We start from the raw sequence: 16,344 nt of genomic DNA on the forward strand, positions 1-16,344 counted from the left end.
TATCTCTCTCATCCCCTCTTCTGTCCAGACCTGGACTCGTCCACAGAGGACCCCGTGTCTCCTAAGAGGAAGAGCAGACGGCGCTCCAGCTGCAGCTCGGAGCCCAGCACACCCAAGAGCGCCGCCAAGTGTGAGGGAGACGTCTTCACCTTCGACCGACCAGGTAGGAACACAGACGTGCTCACACCCTCATTGGAAGGTTTATTAATGTACAGTGCCTTCGGAAAGTATTCAGACCCCTTGACTTTTTCCACATTTTGTTACGTTACAGCTTTATTCAAAAATGTATGAAATGTATACATTTTTTTTCAGCAATCTACACAATACCTCAATGACAAGGCGAAAACAGGTTTTCAGATTTTTATTTGCATAAGTTTTCAGACCCTTTGCTTTGCGGTGCATCCTGTTTCCATTGATCATCCTTGAGATGTTTCTACTACTACATTGGAGTCCACCTGTGGTAAATTTAAATTGATTGGATATGATTTGGAAAGGCACACACCTGTCTATATAAGGTCCCACAGTTGACAGTGCATGTAAACCAAGCCATGAGGTCGAAGGAATTGTCCTTAGAGATCAGAGACAGGATTGTGTTGAGGCATAGATCTGGGGAGGGGTGCCAAAAAATGTCTGCAGCATTGAAGTTCCCTAAGAAGACAGTGGCCTCCATTCTTAAGTGGAAGAAGTTTGGAACCACCAAGACTCTTCCTAGAGCTGGCCGCCCGGCCAAACTGAGCAATCAAGGGAGAAGGGCCTTGGTCAGGGAGGTGACCAAGAACCCGATGGTCACTCTGACAGAGCTCCAGAGTTCCTATGTGGAGATGGGAGAACCTTCCAGAAGGACAACTATCTCTGCAGCACTCCACCAATCAGGTCTTTATGGTAGAGTGGCCAGACAGAAGCCACTCCTCAGTAAAAGGCACATGACCGCCCACTTGGAGTTTGCCAAAAAGCACCTAAAGACTCTCAGACCAGAGAGGGAATGCCAAGCGTCACGTCTGGAGGAAACCTGGCACCGTGCCTATGGTGAAGCATGGTGGTGGCAACATCATGCTGTGGGGATGTTTTAAGTAGCAGGGACTGGGAGACTAGTCAGGATCGAGGCAAAGAACAGAGAGATCCTTGATGAAAACCTACTCCAGAGCACTCAGGACCTCAGACTTGGGCGACGGTTCACCTTCCAACAGGACAACAGCACTAAGCACACAGCCAAGACAATGCAGGAGTGTCTTCGGGACAAGTCAATGTCCTTGAGTGGCCCAGCCAGAGCCCGGACTTGAACTCGATCGGACATCTCTGGAGAGACTTGAAAATGGCTGTGCAGCAACGCTCCCCATCCAACCTGACAGCTTGAGAGGAATAGGAAAAACTCCCCAAAAATACAGGCGTGCCAAGCTTGTAGCATCATACCCAAGAAGACTCGAGGCTGTAATCGCTGCCAAAGGTGTTTCAACAAAGTACTGAGTAAAGGGTCTGATTACTTATGTAAATGTGATATTTAAATTTGCAAACAATTCTAAAAACCTGTTTTTGCTTTGTCATTATGGAGTATTGTTTGTAGATTGAGGGATAAAAACAATGTAATCAATTTTAGAATAAGACTGTAATGTAACAACTGAAATAAGTCAAGGGGTCTGAATACTTTCCGAATGCACTGTATAATTAACTGCCAAAACTGCTCTCCCAAATCCTAAAATATACGTGCCATGTTTACACAAATGTTTTATATAAAATACTAACCAGAGTGTGTCTGTCAGCCCCCCCGTCTGTGTGTCCCCCTCCAGGGTCTGGGACAGGGACAGGTGCTGACGGAGAGGACATCCTGGGGGAGCTGGAGTTTGACAAGGTGCCCTACTCCTCTCTGAGACGCACCCTGGACCAGAGACGAGCCCTCGTCATGCAGCTCTTCCAGGAGCATGGCTTCTTCCCCTCAGGTCACTACAGACACACACTTGCATATAGATTTTTGTATACAGTACCAGTCAAAGGTTTGGACATACCTACTCATTCAAGGGTTTTTCTTTATTTTGACTATTTTCTACATTGTAGAATAATAATGAAGACATCAAAACTATGAAATAACACAAATGGAATCAAGTAGTAACCAAAAAAGTGTTAAACAAATCAAAATAAATTCTTCAAATAGAAACCCTTTGCCTTGATGACAGCTTTGCGCACTCTTGACATTCTCTCAACCAGCTTCACCTGGAATGCTTTTCCAACAGTCTTGAAGGAGCTCCCACATATGCTGAGCACTTGTTGGCTGCTTTTCCTTCACTCTGCGGTCCAACTCATCCCAAACCATCTCAATTGGGTTGAAGTCAGGTGATTGTGGAGGCCAGGTCATCTGATGCAGCACTCCATCACTCACCTTCTTGTTCATATAGCTCTTACACAGCCTGGAGGTGTGTTGGGTTATTGTCCTGTTGAAAAACAAATGATAGTCCCACTAATCGCTAACCACATTGGATGGCATATCGCTGCAGAATGCTGTGGTAGCCATGCTGGTTAAGTGTGCCTGCCTTGAATTCTAAATAAATCACAATGTCACCAGCAAAGCACCTCCACACCATAACACCACCTCCTCCATGCTTCACGGTGGGAACCACACATGCGGAGATCATCCATTCACCTACTCTGCGTCTCACAAAGACACAGCGGTTGGAACCAAAAATCTCAAATTTGAACTCATCAGACCAAAGGACAGATTTCCACCGGTCTAATGTCCATTGCTTGTGTTTCTTGGCCAAAGCAAGTCTCTTCTTCTTATTGGTGTCCTTTAGTATTGGTTTCTTTGCAGCAATTCAACCATGAAGGCCTGATTCACACAGTCTCCTCTGAACAGTTGATGTTGAGATGTGTCTGTTACATGAACTCTGAAGCATTTATTTGGGATGCAATTTCTGAGGCTGGTAACTCTAATGAACTTATCCTCTGCAGCAGAGGTAACTCTGGGTCATCCATTCCTGTGGCGGTCCTCATGAGAACCAGTTTCATCATAGCGCTTGATGGTTATTGCGACCGTACAAAGTGCTTGAAATGTTCAGTATTGACTAACCTTCATGTCTTAAAGTAATGATGGACTGTCGTTTCTCTTTGCTTATTTGAGCTGTTCTTGCCATAATATGGACTGGGATTTTCACCAAATAGGGTTATCTTCTGTATACCACCCCTGCACATTTTTGGTTACTGCATGACTCTATATGTGTTATTTCATAGTTTTGATGTCTTCACTATTATTCTACAATGTAGAAAATGGTCAAAATAAAGAAAAACCCTGGAATGAGTAGATGTCCAGACTTTTGACTGGTACTGTACATAGGCCCTACTCTCACTCTCATTTACAGTGTACACATGTACACACACAAAGTCCTCCCCACTCAGCAAAATGTGTTTTTTCTACATTCCTAGTCAAACAACAATAATCAACACTTCCTCTCTGTCTTCCTCCTCCTCCTGTCCGCCCTCCAGCCCAGGCCACAGCAGCCTTCCAGGCACGCTACTCAGACATCTTCCCCACCAAGGTGTGTCTGCAGCTGAAGATCAGGGAGGTCCGACAGAAGATCATGCAGACTGCCGTCCCCTCTGAGACCAATGAGGCCTGCTCGCTCCCTGGACCGTCTGGCGCCCAATCAGGGGAAGGGACAGGAGGCGGGGCAGAGCCATTGGTAGAGGAGGCGGATCAAGAGAGGGAGGGTAGTCCAGAGGAGCTGAGGGATTCGCAGGAGTCTTCTAGATGAAGGATGCCGACAGGCTGGATTGACCAATCAGCGATGGACCAGTTCCCCAAATCCCGCCTCTTCTTAATTTTGTTAAAGCTACACCCCTCTGTCTCTCCGTGTATCTGGACCTGTTTCTCGCTCTCTCTCGCTCTCTCTCTCTCTCTCGCTCTCTCTCGCTCGCTCTCTCTCTCTCTCTCTCTCCACAGAGAGCCAGGTCAGAAATAGCAAGTGGAAGAGACAAAGAAAGAGGATGTGTCTGCAAAATGTGTGAGGTGGAATTGTTTTAAAACTTAAAAGGGGATTTTTTTAAGTGTAATTCCCCCTCCAAAAAAAATGCCGTTTAAAATGCCAGTGACACGCACACAGACAGCTGATGAACCCCAAACTCCAGTACCCACACTTGAATTAGCACTTTGTTAGTAGTATTAATATTATCCTTGTAAGCTTCCATTGATGCCAGTGGACTATAGACTATACAATAACTCTCCAGCTGTTTCCCATTGCCTTGGAGCAGGGCCCATCTTTCAGACTGCAATGCATATCACGTAGTGGGACTGTTTGAGGTAATTTATCTGACTCTAACAGGACTGACTTTGTTGTTTTTAAAAATGGAGGGCTTGGGAAGCAAGATCAGTTAATTGGCTGCTGAAGAGGGTCTGGCTCTTAAGTCTCCCATTGGCTCATTTGTTTCTGCTGGACATTAGGGGGCTGGGTCCCCACTGGCTTGAGATGATGCCATTGGATGGAGAGGCCGCACTACCCTGGTGAGGGATCAGAAGGATACTTGTTTTATTGTTAGATTTTTCGCTACTTTGAATCATGTAAGCATAACTTCAGGACAGGTCTGTGAGGGGGACTGGAGAGAGTTTAGGACCTCGCCCTCACTTCTACAGGAAATGCCAGTAATGATGCACCAAGCGTTCCTGCTAGTCTGATTCGCTCGCCATGAGGGAAGGAGGCGGGGAGAAGGAGTCAATGGGCACATCATGGCTTTACATTTCTCACTGTCACTTCAACCATATTTTATGTATTTGTAGACTTTAGTTGAGAACCCAGAGGACGTCAGGCTGACAGGCCTATTACTTCTAATGCCAAGCAGTTTTATCCAACTTTGTTTTTTTTAAAGACATCAAACTTGTCTTTTTTTTTTTTATGAAACACATGTAATGTTGCAGTTCATTATGTTATTATTGTATTACTGTTACTAATATTACTCCTCTCATTGTTATAGTGGACCTGATCCTTACTACGGGCTGGTATCAATGTCATTTCATTAGCTCTCGCAACCTGTTTTCTTATTTGAGGGGAAATGGGATGGTCCTCACCTGTGCCTCTTGCCCTCTTTGTCTTCCCTTTCAACACCCTCACTTCGCTCCAGCAAGGACCTGGGGTGACAAATCTTTTTATTCATTTCAATGAGGGATAACAAAGAGAAGAGGGTTGACATTTGTATTCCCCTGCTAGTAAGTTTGATTATATAGCCGCCTCCTTCCTCCACCTCCTTTTCCTTCCCTTCTTACTGTTCTCTCTAGGCCTTTTTTTGGGGGTGGGAGGAGATAAGCCTGGAGGGGGCAGGGCAGTATAAAGAGTGGTAGGGTATAATATTGGTTGTCTTTGTGCAAGACCTGGTTGTGTTGTACATATTATTTACTGTAGTCAGGAGACTCACTATAATATTGTTAAGGAACAATGTGTAACTGACTTGTATTGACTTTTAAAAGACGCCATTACACAAGGTCAAACTCCAAAAATGTACAAATGAATAATAAATATGAATATTAACACTTGTTTACTCCTTGTTTTACTGAGATACAGTATGCAATATATACATTTATGAATAATTTAAGTTTATCTGTCTTTCAGTATAGATAGATGTTCAAGTTAACATTTTTCACTAGTTTTTAATGTATCACACAGCTGAACCATCAGTTATTGATTAGCTATTATTGTCCAACTATACTGAACAAAAATATAAATATAACATGTAAAGTGTTGGTCCCATGTTTCATGAGCTGAAATAAAAGATCCCAGAAATGTTCCATATGCACAAAAAGCTTATTTCTCTCAAATGTTGTGCACAAATTTGTTTACATCCCTGTTAGTGAACATTTCTCCTCTGCCAAGATAATCCATCCACCTGACAGGTGTGGCATATCAAAAAGCTGATTTAACAGCATGATCATTACACAGGTGCAGCTTGTGCTGGGGACAAAAGTCCACTCTAAAATGTGCACTTGAGTCACACAACACAATGCCACAGATGTCTCAAGTTGAGGGAGAGCACAATTGGCATGCTGACTGCACGAATGTCCACCAGAGCTGTTGCCTGAGAATGTAATGTTAATTTCTCTACCATAAGCCACCTCCAACGTTGTTTTTGAGAATTTGGCAGTACGACTAACCGGCCTCACAACCACAGACCACGTGTAACCACGCCATCCCAGGACCTCCACATCTGGCTTTTTCACCTGGGGGATCGTCTGAGACCAGCCACCTGGATAGCTGATGAAACAAAAGTATCTGTCTGTAATAAAGCCCTTTTGTGTGGAAAAATGCATTCTGATAAGCTGGGGATGGCGGGCCTATGTCCTACCAGGCTCACCCATGGCTGCGCCCCTCCCCAGTCATGTGAAATCCATAGATTAGGGCCTAATGGATTTATTTCTTTATATGAACTGCAACTCAGTAAAATTGTTGCATGTTGCAATTATATTTTTGTTCAGTATATAACCACTACCGTTCAAAATTTTGGGATCACTTAGAAATGTCCTTGTTTTTGAAAGAAAAGCAAATGTTTTGTACATTAAAATAACATCAAATTGATAAGAAATAGTGTAGACATTAATGTTGTAAATGACTATCGTAGCTGGAAACGGCTGATTTTTTATGGAATATATACAGAGGCCCATTATCAGCAACCATCACTCCTGTGTTCCAATGGCACGTTGTGTTAGCTAATCCAAGTTTATCATTAGAAATGCAATTATGTTAGCACAGCTGAAAACTGTCATTCTGATTAAAGAAGCAATAAAACTGGCCTTCTTTAGACTAGTTGAGTATCTGGAGCATCAGCATTTGTGGGTTTGATTACAGGCACAAAATGTCTAGAAACAAAGTACTTTCATCTGAAACTTGTCAGTCTATTCTTGTTCTGATTAATGAAGGCGATTCCATGTGAGAAATTGCCAAGAAACTGAAGATAAACTTGGATTAGCTAACACAGCGTGCCATTGGAACAGGATGGTTGCTGATAGTGAGCCTTTGTACACCAATGTAGATATTCCATAAAAAAAACAATTCTGCCATTTCCAGCTACAATAGTCATTTACAACATTAAATGTCTACACTGTATTTCTGATCAATTTGATGTTATTTTAATGGACAAAAAAAATGTGCTTTTCTTTCAAAAACAAGGACATTTCTAAGTGACCCCAAACTTTTGAACAGTAGTGTGTGTATGTATATATATTTTAAAAAACAGTTTAGTCATTGGGGAGAATGCAAGGACATACATTTCTTATGGGGACATGTATTGAGAAGGAGAATACTGCACATAAAACAATATAAAAAGTGTGTGTGCTTGCCCTTATGTTAATTTTCCCTGGGCTTGATCTGTTCTTCAAAAGGAGGGAGAATGGGGTCCAGTATCAAGACACAGTAACACACACTGTCACATAACAAAACAGGCATAGCATATTATCAAATATCATTTAATCATTCATTTATCTGTTTACAGCAAAAGGAGGAATAGTCATTGTTTTCAAAGTAAAAATCACATATTACAGACAAACACTGAATGAACATCCATGGGCAGTCAAGAACATGACAAACACAGGAAATGGCCCTTGATTCACGTCTGTCACAACTACCTCTCCACCACCACTGACCGGCTCTGCCCTGTCTTTCTGAACAGGAGATCGTAACACGTTTGGTCTGTAGGAGTGAATGAACACCTACTGTTGTCCTGCCTGCTGCAATTGTAGACTATCGTTTTTATACTCAACAATGACAACCAGACCAGTGTTCCTACACTCCTGTAGTTCACTAGATCCCAGTTTCATCTTCTACTGCTCCCTATACATTCACCCCAATAGGATAACAGTCAGTAAAACATGCTCTCTGCCAGTCAGGAGTCAGTACAGTCCCACAGCCCACACAGGTAGTTCTGTCATGGTTCTCTGATAGATGAGAGCCTCTCACTGGCTCTCAGTAGCTGTAGATACATCTTTGAGGCTTGTTTGATGGTTCTATGACAGTTCTGTGATAGTTCTGAGTCGTGTTTGTTTGACCCTCAGAGTAGATAGTCGTGTGATGGTTCTGTGAGGGTTATCTGATGGTTCTGTCATGGTTCTGTGAGGGTTATCTGATGGTTCTGTCATGGTTCTGTGAGGGTTATCTGATGGTTCTGTCATGGTTCTGTGAGGGTTATCTGATGGTTCTGTCATGGTTCTGTGTTGTCTCTGTCTGGCCTTTAGATGAGCTGTAGACTGTCTACAGTGATGGAGTCCATCCCCAGACTGTTAGATGAGCTGTAGACTGTCTACAGTGATGGAGTCCATCCCCAGACTGTTAGATGAGCTGTAGACTGTCTACAGTGATGGTGTCCATCCCCAGACTGTTAGATGAGCTGTAGACTGTCTACAGAGATGGAGTCCATCCCCAGACTGTTAGATGAGCTGTAGACTGTCTACAGTGATGGAGTCCATCCCCAGACTGTTAGATGAGCTGTAGACTGTCTACAGTGATGGAGTCCATCCCCAGACTGTTAGATGAGCTGTAGACTGTCTACAGTGATGGAGTCCATCCCCAGACTGTTAGATGAGCTGTAGACTGTCTACAGTGATGGAGTCCATCCCCAGACTGTTAGATGAGCTGTAGACTGTCTACAGTGATGGTGTCCATCCCCAGACTGTTAGATGAGCTGTAGACTGTCTACAGTGATGGAGTCCATCCCCAGACTGTTAGATGAGCTGTAGACTGTCTACAGTGATGGAGTCCATCCCCAGACTGTTAGATGAGCTGTAGACTGTCTACAGTGATGGAGTCCATCCCCAGACTGTTAGATGAGCTGTAGACTGTCTACAGTGATGGAGTCCATCCCCAGACTGTTAGATGAGCTGTAGACTGTCTACAGTGATGGAGTCCATCCCCAGACTGTTAGATGAGCTGTAGACTGTCTACAGTGATGGAGTCCATCCCCAGACTGTTAGATGAGCTGTAGACTGTCTACAGTGATGGAGTCCATCCCCAGACTGTTAGATGAGCTGTAGACTGTCTACAGTGATGGAGTCCATCCCCAGACTGTTAGATGAGCTGTAGACTGTCTACAGTGATGGTGTCCATCCCCAGACTGTTCTCCAGGGCTGTGTGGTAGATCTCTATAGCCTCAGCCAGGGGTAGGGTTCCTCCCTCACTGGTCTCTATGATGGCGATGGTCTCTCCGAACTCATTACACATGATGGTGGGAGTACCCTGGGTCTGGATAGGAAAGGAAGCATTGTATGGAGGATGTGAGAGAAAAACATTTGAACAACATATTTTCTCAATTTTACAGACTCACACACCCTCAGAGGCCGCACACAGACCCCGCCAGCCCCTCCCCCTCACCTGCTGTAGGGCCGACGTCTGTATGTGGATCAGCTGAGGCTGCCCATTGGCCAGTTCCACCTGGGATGCCTCCACTAGCGCCACGGCGGCACTGGTCTCCATGGCAACCTGTGCTGCGGCCGCCTCCTCCTGCCTCTGCTGGCGTGCGTGGGTCTTCCTGTGGTTCCGCAGGTTGGAGAAGGACTTGAAGGCCTTGCCACACACCAGACAGGCGTGGGGGCGCTCCCCCGTGTGCGTACGCCGGTGCTCCGCCAGGTGCATGCTCTGGACAAAGCCCTTGTCACATATTTCGCAGCGGAATGGCCGCTCCCCTGTGTGCGTGCGCAAGTGCTCTCGCAGGTGCGTGTTCTGCCGGAAGCGCTTGCCACACAGGTTGCAGGGGAAGGGGCGCTCTCCTGTGTGGATGCGCTGATGCAAGGTCACGCCTGAGGAGGAGACAAACAGCTTACCGCAGGTTAGGCACTGGTGGGATTTACCCCTGGCCACTGCACCACCACAGGTCCGACCAGGAACCAGGCCGTGGCTCAGCTGATGCAGACGCCAGTTGGCTGCAGAGTTGAGCTTCTTCCCACACACAGTGCAGTCCAGGCCCCCTCTCATAATGCTGGTGGTCCCTGTGTCTTCTGAGGTGGAGGGCTCTGAGAGGGGCTCCCCGTCAGGGCACACTTGGGGCTGGCTCTCTAACCCTCCCTCTCTGTCTGCCTGGGCCTCAGTGGGGTGGACCTCCTGACAGTGGCGGTCTCTCTTCCTCCTGTGCAGGAAGCCAGCCTGGCAGTGGGGGCAGGAGAACGGGGCCAGGGCCCCCGGGTGAACAGTGTAGCGGTGGGCGGCTAGCTTGGCCGGCCGTACGAAGGTGGCGGGGCAGTCCGGGCAGGGCCAGGGAGGGAGGTTGGCATGGAGTAGGCGGTGCTGCCGGAGGTTGGATGACTGGGTGAATGTCCGGTGGCAGATGTCGCAGCGGTAGGGGCGCACGCCAGAGTGGGTGAGGTTGTGGCGAGACAGGTTGGCCAGGGACGAGAAGGTCTTTCCGCAGTCTGAGCACTGGAAGGGCCGCTCGCCGGTGTGCGTACGCAGGTGGTTGCGTAGGTGCATCTGCTTCTTGAAGGTCTTGGTGCACACGGAGCACTTGAAGTGTCGCTCGGATACGTGGGCCGTATGGCGGTGTTTGACCAGGTGGAGCAGGGAGGGGAAAGCCTGAGGGCAGGAGGGGCAGGGGAACGCGCCCCGGGGACCAGCGAGGTTAGGGTCAGTAGAGGAACCAGGATCAGCAGTCTGTTCTCCCGGTTGGGACTCTCCACTGCCCCCTGGTGTCCCCTCCACATCCACCCCGTTCTCCTTTCCTCCCTCTGCCCTGCTCAGGGAGCTGGAGGCAGTGTCCTCCCACGACTCGCCTATCTCCATCTCTGCCTCGGTAAGGGGGGCCATCAGGTTCTCCTCGTCCCCCTCCGTCTCCATGGGGCTGCCCTCACCCCCATCCCTCAGGGCCCGGGCTCTCTGAAGGATGGACAGGGCTGACAGGGACATCCTCCTGGGGACCGCTGGGACCTGCACAGGACATCGTCAAAACAAATGCTAAGTGACCAATATGGGACTGAATTTAACTAGAGAAACAAAACATTTGCACACATTTGTCATTGATGATGTGCACAAAACATTTGTCAAGTTAGAACTTGGAACTATAAGAACAATATTACCATTTTTAAAAAGAAAACGTGGTTACCAGGACGACAGGTGTAGCTGCTTTGGTGGTGTGTGTTCTACGGTGGTACAGGAACTTGGTCATATTGGTGAAGGTCTTGGCACAGTGCTCACACCTGTGGAGCGGCTCTGCTGTGTGAGACTTCCTACAGGACGGAGCGAGGGATGAAGAGAGAGGTAGGGAGGGGCGGATATGAAAAGAGAAGATATGTCTCAGAGCCTTCAATACAACAGCATTGAAAAAGCAATAGGCAGAAAAACATTGGGGATTGTGATGGTTCATGATGAGAACATGATGTCTGGTCAGGCACCTACCTGTGTATGATGAGGGTCATCTCTGTGTTGAAGCCGTGACCACAGTCCACACACAGATACCGAGCCTCCCCGGAGTGAGAGCGCATGTGTGTCTGCAGTGACATCGCCTTCTTAAACACCTTGTCACACTCCCGGCACTCGTATGTGCCATGCTCGTGCACGCGCCTGTGTGCCGCCAGCCGATTGGCTGACGTGAAGGTACGCTGGCATTGGCTGCAGTGCAGGCATAGGGGTGTGTTTCTAGATCTTTTAGCCAAGGCGCGTCTCCCCGTTCCCTTCCCCCTATCCTCTGCCACCCTCCCCCCATTCCCCTCCCCTCTCTCCTCCTCCCTCCCTCCGTCCTCCTCGTATCCCATCATCACCCCGTCCTCGCCGCTCTCCTTCTCCTGGGCCAGGAAGTGCTCCCCCTGGTGTTGCAGGAAGTCCTCTGGGGTCTGGAAGAGGAGCGCACACTCGGAGCACTCATAGGGGTGGAAGATCACCACCTCCCCCTGCTGCTCCTCCCGGACAGCAGACAGCGCCACCTCCAGTCTCTGGAGGCCGTTCTCCGGGACCCCCAGCTTTCCTACCGAGCCCACCCCTAGAGGAGTGAGCAGAGGGGGCAGCAGCTTGGCGCGCCGTAGGCCGGGGGTACTGGAGCCATCGGCCAGGGCCTGGGCACTGCAGATCTGGAGACGCATTGTGGCCGAGCCGGGAAGGGGGGAGACGGGGGGTAGGAAGGTGGCCCGGGAGGGGGTCGAGGGCTGGGGGGCAGACTGATGTTGTTGTTGGGCCAGGACCTGAGGGGGGGGGGGGGGGCACAGACATGATCATGTTTGAGTGAGAATAACTGGTTACTGGTTATAAAAAGCTTTTTGACATGAAGTGTGTACAATACCTGTGCTAAGATCTCCCCAGCTTGTTGTTCACTCAAGACAAAGTTCTGAACACCGACCAAGGGTGTCACAGTACCATCGGGCTGCAGCACATACTCCTGGGAGAGAGAGGAGGGGGGAGGAAGTTTAAGCCAAGAAAGGAAACCCCTGATTCTGCCTGTCTGCTTTTGCGCTAAAGAACAACAGCCTGTGAGCCCTTTGATAAAGGGTTTGCTGATGAAATGTGTTGGTATTTAATACTCACAGTCTCTGTGGCACTGTGTGTGCTGCTCTTGCTGTGGGTCTGTCTGTGGGCCAGCCACACCTCTGGAGAGTCAAACAGGGCCAGGCAGTCTAGACACTGGTACTGGACAGGCCCCGACACCTGGCCCTCTGTCCCTGCCTCGTCCGTCTCCAACACCTCACACAGTTCTGGGGAACACAACGTTCAGCAGGTGAGTCTCACTATCTAGCCCCTCTACATTCAAACAACCTCTGCCTTTCATCCTTGAAACAAACCACCACCTTTCACCCCCCCTCCTCTTAAAGACACATATCCACCCTTTCCTGTCCTCCACCATCCCCTCCATCCTCCCCCTCTCACCATGGTCCTCTGTCTCCAACCCTGCCTCTCTCATGTGCAGCTCCTGGTGCAGTAGCAGTTCATCTGGGTTCCTGAGGAGGGCACCACACTCCAGGCACTGGTACTGGCTGTCCCCGTACTCTGAGATGCCCTGGATGGCCATGGCCTCCCCAGCCTCCCCCTCTTCTCCCTCCTGCCCTGTGTGGATCTGCTGGTGCATCAGCACTTCTTCTAGGGTGTTGAAGAGCTGGTGGCACTCGCTGCACATGTACTGGTGCTGCACGTCGTACATGCCCTCTGGGTCCTCCTGCTGGTCATCCATGACTACTGCAAGGCGGTTTTTGTAGGGCCGTGTGTGTGCGTGCGTGTTAGTCAGCACAATTCAATGAATGATAAAAAGGCTCCTGTCCTGGTCTGAGTTATAGCTCTGTGTTACGATCCTGATACAAGTGTGCCTTGATGGTTGAATTGAAGACTTTAAAGTCTGTTAGTGAGCAAACGGTGTGTTTTGAGTTTAGGGCTTGAACCAGTAACAATGATTTGTAAAGTAGCTAGCCTCTTTCCTCATATCTCTCACTATGATGTTCTGTGATGTCAGGACAACGGCGAGGGAGCCTGCAAAAAAGCAAAATACAGTAGTCTCAGTCAGCTACTTGGTATCACCTCTCCCAAACCCCAACTGGCCCATAGACATTATTTTAGTTTACAATGATGTAGGTCATTTCCATGTAAAAGGAGCCATGAACACCAACATGCGATGTTGATAGGAGCATATCTCAATGTGGCCCTCACACAATCATGGCCACCTAATCATCCCCAGCTTCCAATTGGCTCACTCATCGCCCCTCTTCTCCCCTGTAACTATTCCCCAGGTCGTTGCTGTAAATGAGAATGTGTTCTTTGTCAACTAAGGGCTAAATAAATACAATTAAAATGAATAACAAAAAATATATATCAAAATGGGTGTCAAATGAAAGCTAAGAGTCTATATTTTGGGGAAATGAAGTCATAGATAAATGTTTCTAGTAATTGCTTGGATTTCTGGGGGGTCTTAGAAAACATCTACCAGATAAGCCTTAAAAAAGGGATAGAAATACATCCAAACACAATAATGTTGAAGTAATATTTAGGTAAACTATTATCAACACTTAGCCTATATTTAGTTTTGGAGAAATGATTTGCCTTCTTAAACACTGCCTTGTAATTCCGTTACCAAAAACCACATATCTTTAAGATCTTCAAGAGGATACTGAAAGTTCACAGAACTAGAAGGTAGACCTACCAATTAGTTTGTGTTTTGAACGGTTTATGAATTATTTAGTGATTATAACTTGTAATTCTCTTACCAAATCGGTAACATAATTACAGAAAAAAAAGTACCGGAATTAATTGGGGCGGCAGGTAGCCTAGGGGTTAGAGCATTGGACTAGTAACCGAAAGGTTGCAAGATCGAATCCCTGAGCTGACAAGGTCAAAATCTGTCGTTCTGTCCCTGAACAAGGCAGTTAACCCACTGTTCCTAGGCCGTCATTGAAAATAAGAATTTGTTCTTAACTGACTTGCCTAGTTAAATAAAGGTAAAATAAAAAATTACAGCAATTGAATTGACGACAATGGGAAATCAAAGCATAATGTGCTCCCTTCCACTGGCATGCTGTTATGTTCAGCTCCTAACTGTTTTCTGTCTCTTTCTGTTGTCTGGTGGTCAAAGCGAGAGTGTTGACAACCTCTCGCTCGCTCTATCACCTCTCCCGACTCTTACTGACACCTACCCATGAGCCCCCTCTCTTTACATTTACTGTTACTGTAACCAGCATCCGCACCCACCGCACATCCACAGACGTTGAAAAATAGTTGAAATATCAACGTCCACAGACGTAATTTTTGGGGAAGGACTTGATTTGACCACGATTGGTGACCGGACCAAATTTCAACCAATCATAGATGTCTATGTTTCACAAGTTTGGACAGCACAGTACAGTGGAGAAAAGTAGAGTATAGTACAGTAGAGTTCAGTAGCGCACACTAGAGTACAGTAATGTACTGTACTCTATTGTGTTCTACTGTAATGTCCAAACTTGTGAAACATAGACAATCGAATTTGGTCTTGTTTGGGGGCGGAGCTCATTCAAATAATAGCCAGTGTGTAGAATGATACTCATATATGCGAAGGATGATATTGCATATTTCTACCTTTGTGTACCTATTCGGGATAAATCACAATAAAGAAAATGACATTCATAACCATAAATTATGCACTTCTGTGTAGTACAGATCAGGGACCCATGATGTAATTCCATTACAGTAATTCTGTTACTTCATTTACTGTAGTTCAGTAACCAAAAGAGATTTACCGTAATTCTGTTAACAAACTTCGCACCTACACTATTGTTCGAGTAAATGTTTTTTTGTTTAGCATACATTTTAAAGTGAAAAATCTGAGTCTCAGCATAATTCCGTTACCATGGAATTTCCCTGTAGCTATTGCATGGCTATTGCATAAAATCGTCTTAGAAAATAGAGCTGATAGCTACACGCTAATCAGAAGCTGCCACCAGCAGCAGAAACTAACTGCATGTAGGCGCCAAACGCTGGTGACGGGATGTGCATTATTACATGCATTTTTTCTACTCACATATGGCATATAATTCATGACATTTAGTTTATACAAGCCACAGTGCTGCATAACTGATCATGTGTAGCATGATAGCTTGCGACATTGCTTCTTGTGTGTTATCATTCATGTGGCGAGCTGTTGGCGGCGCTCTCTCGGATATCCGAGACCTCTTCGGAGGCACCGCTGTCTCCTGACTGTGGCTCCCCGGCTCAAGGCGGTCGTCAGGCGGCGCTATCCACTTTTCCCCGCAGGTCTCCGGTAGACACGACAGGCCCTTCCTTCCCCTCCCGTTCAAAGAATCTTACCTCTCATCTACTGTCGTTGGACAATCCCTCGTGAGGTAGTCACAAAGCTCCGCAGAAGCAACAATGCACTCTCCGTTCCGTCTTTAAGTGAATAATGCACTGATTGAACGGTACGCTTTAAAATCGTTAACCTTCTGGCAGAGAAACATTTCGGTGCACAAAAAACATCGTTTGTTCGCGGATCGTTCTCCTGTTGTCGGCACGCTCTGCTGCCTTTCGCTATGGCCTTGTGACTTTGGAAGGCAGTGATTGGATACATTCCCTGTCAGTCATCAAGCGGTCTTTGCATGGTTGACAGGGCATTTTCACAAAACGTACTGTATATTTGCGGTAGTGGAAGTTTACTGTCACCATGTCGGTGTGGTTTGCAATTTGTTTTTGTATCTACTTTAGACCTGTTTTACTTTTTTTTAAACCGCACTCATCTGATCCTATTTGTTTAAACTTAAAATAATGGAAACTTTGAATAATGGATCATTGTTATGCTATATTAATATCACAATAATGATAATATGTACAGTGTTTGCTAACCCTGCAATCTGAAACAACAATAAAATGACTTCTATAACTTGTTGTTGAATTGCCACAAGCTAACACACCTCTACTCCAACTCCTTAGCTGTCTGAATGAAGACGAGTGGCTA

At 46.8% G+C, this 16,344-nt stretch overlaps 2 protein-coding genes across 6 annotated transcripts in view; one reads left to right on the top strand and one right to left on the bottom strand.

The window, feature by feature from the left end:
- The window catches only part of LOC106576258 (protein capicua homolog), a 55,864-nt gene extending 50,360 nt beyond the window's left edge, over positions 1-5,504 (top strand). For all 5 annotated transcript variants that reach the window (XM_082961011.1, XM_045700547.2, XM_082961012.1 and 2 more), the window contains 3 exons: positions 29-163; positions 1,758-1,934; positions 3,472-5,504. In XM_082961011.1, coding sequence (XP_082817137.1) covers positions 29-163; positions 1,758-1,934; positions 3,472-3,740 — 581 coding nt within the window. In that variant the 3' untranslated portion in view covers positions 3,741-5,504. The remainder of the gene's footprint in view (positions 1-28; positions 164-1,757; positions 1,935-3,471) is intronic.
- Positions 5,505-7,416: 1,912 nt separating this feature from the next.
- Positions 7,417-15,927, bottom strand: znf526 (zinc finger protein 526). Its single transcript, XM_014153513.3, has 8 exons — positions 15,702-15,927; positions 12,801-13,394; positions 12,462-12,628; positions 12,220-12,315; positions 11,343-12,121; positions 11,050-11,173; positions 9,330-10,874; positions 7,417-9,200 (listed from the first exon to the last, which is right to left on the bottom strand). The coding sequence occupies exons 2-8, from the start codon at positions 13,099-13,101 to the stop codon at positions 9,027-9,029; spliced, it is 3,186 nt and encodes a 1,061-aa protein (XP_014008988.3). The 5' UTR covers positions 13,102-13,394; positions 15,702-15,927; the 3' UTR covers positions 7,417-9,026.
- Between the last annotated feature and the right edge of the window lie 417 nt (positions 15,928-16,344).

Source organism: Salmo salar, chromosome 02 (assembly GCF_965601325.2).
Source record: "Salmo salar chromosome 02, fSalSal1, whole genome shotgun sequence".
Classification (NCBI taxonomy): Eukaryota; Metazoa; Chordata; class Actinopteri; order Salmoniformes; family Salmonidae; genus Salmo; species Salmo salar.

What these genes read in the sequence shown, in the direction of transcription:
- znf526 (XM_014153513.3), bottom strand. Translation starts at nt 13,101, where the DNA reads ATGGATGACCAGCAGGAGGACCCAGAGGGCATGTACGACGTGCAGCAC. An exon ending in CTGGGGAGATCTTAGCACAG is followed by an intron (nt 12,122 to 12,219) that starts GTATTGTACACA and finishes CCCCCCCCTCAG; the next exon opens with GTCCTGGCCCAACAACAACA. An exon ending in CAGCTACACCTGTCGTCCTG is followed by an intron (nt 10,875 to 11,049) that starts GTAACCACGTTT and finishes TGTCCTGTGCAG; the next exon opens with GTCCCAGCGGTCCCCAGGAG.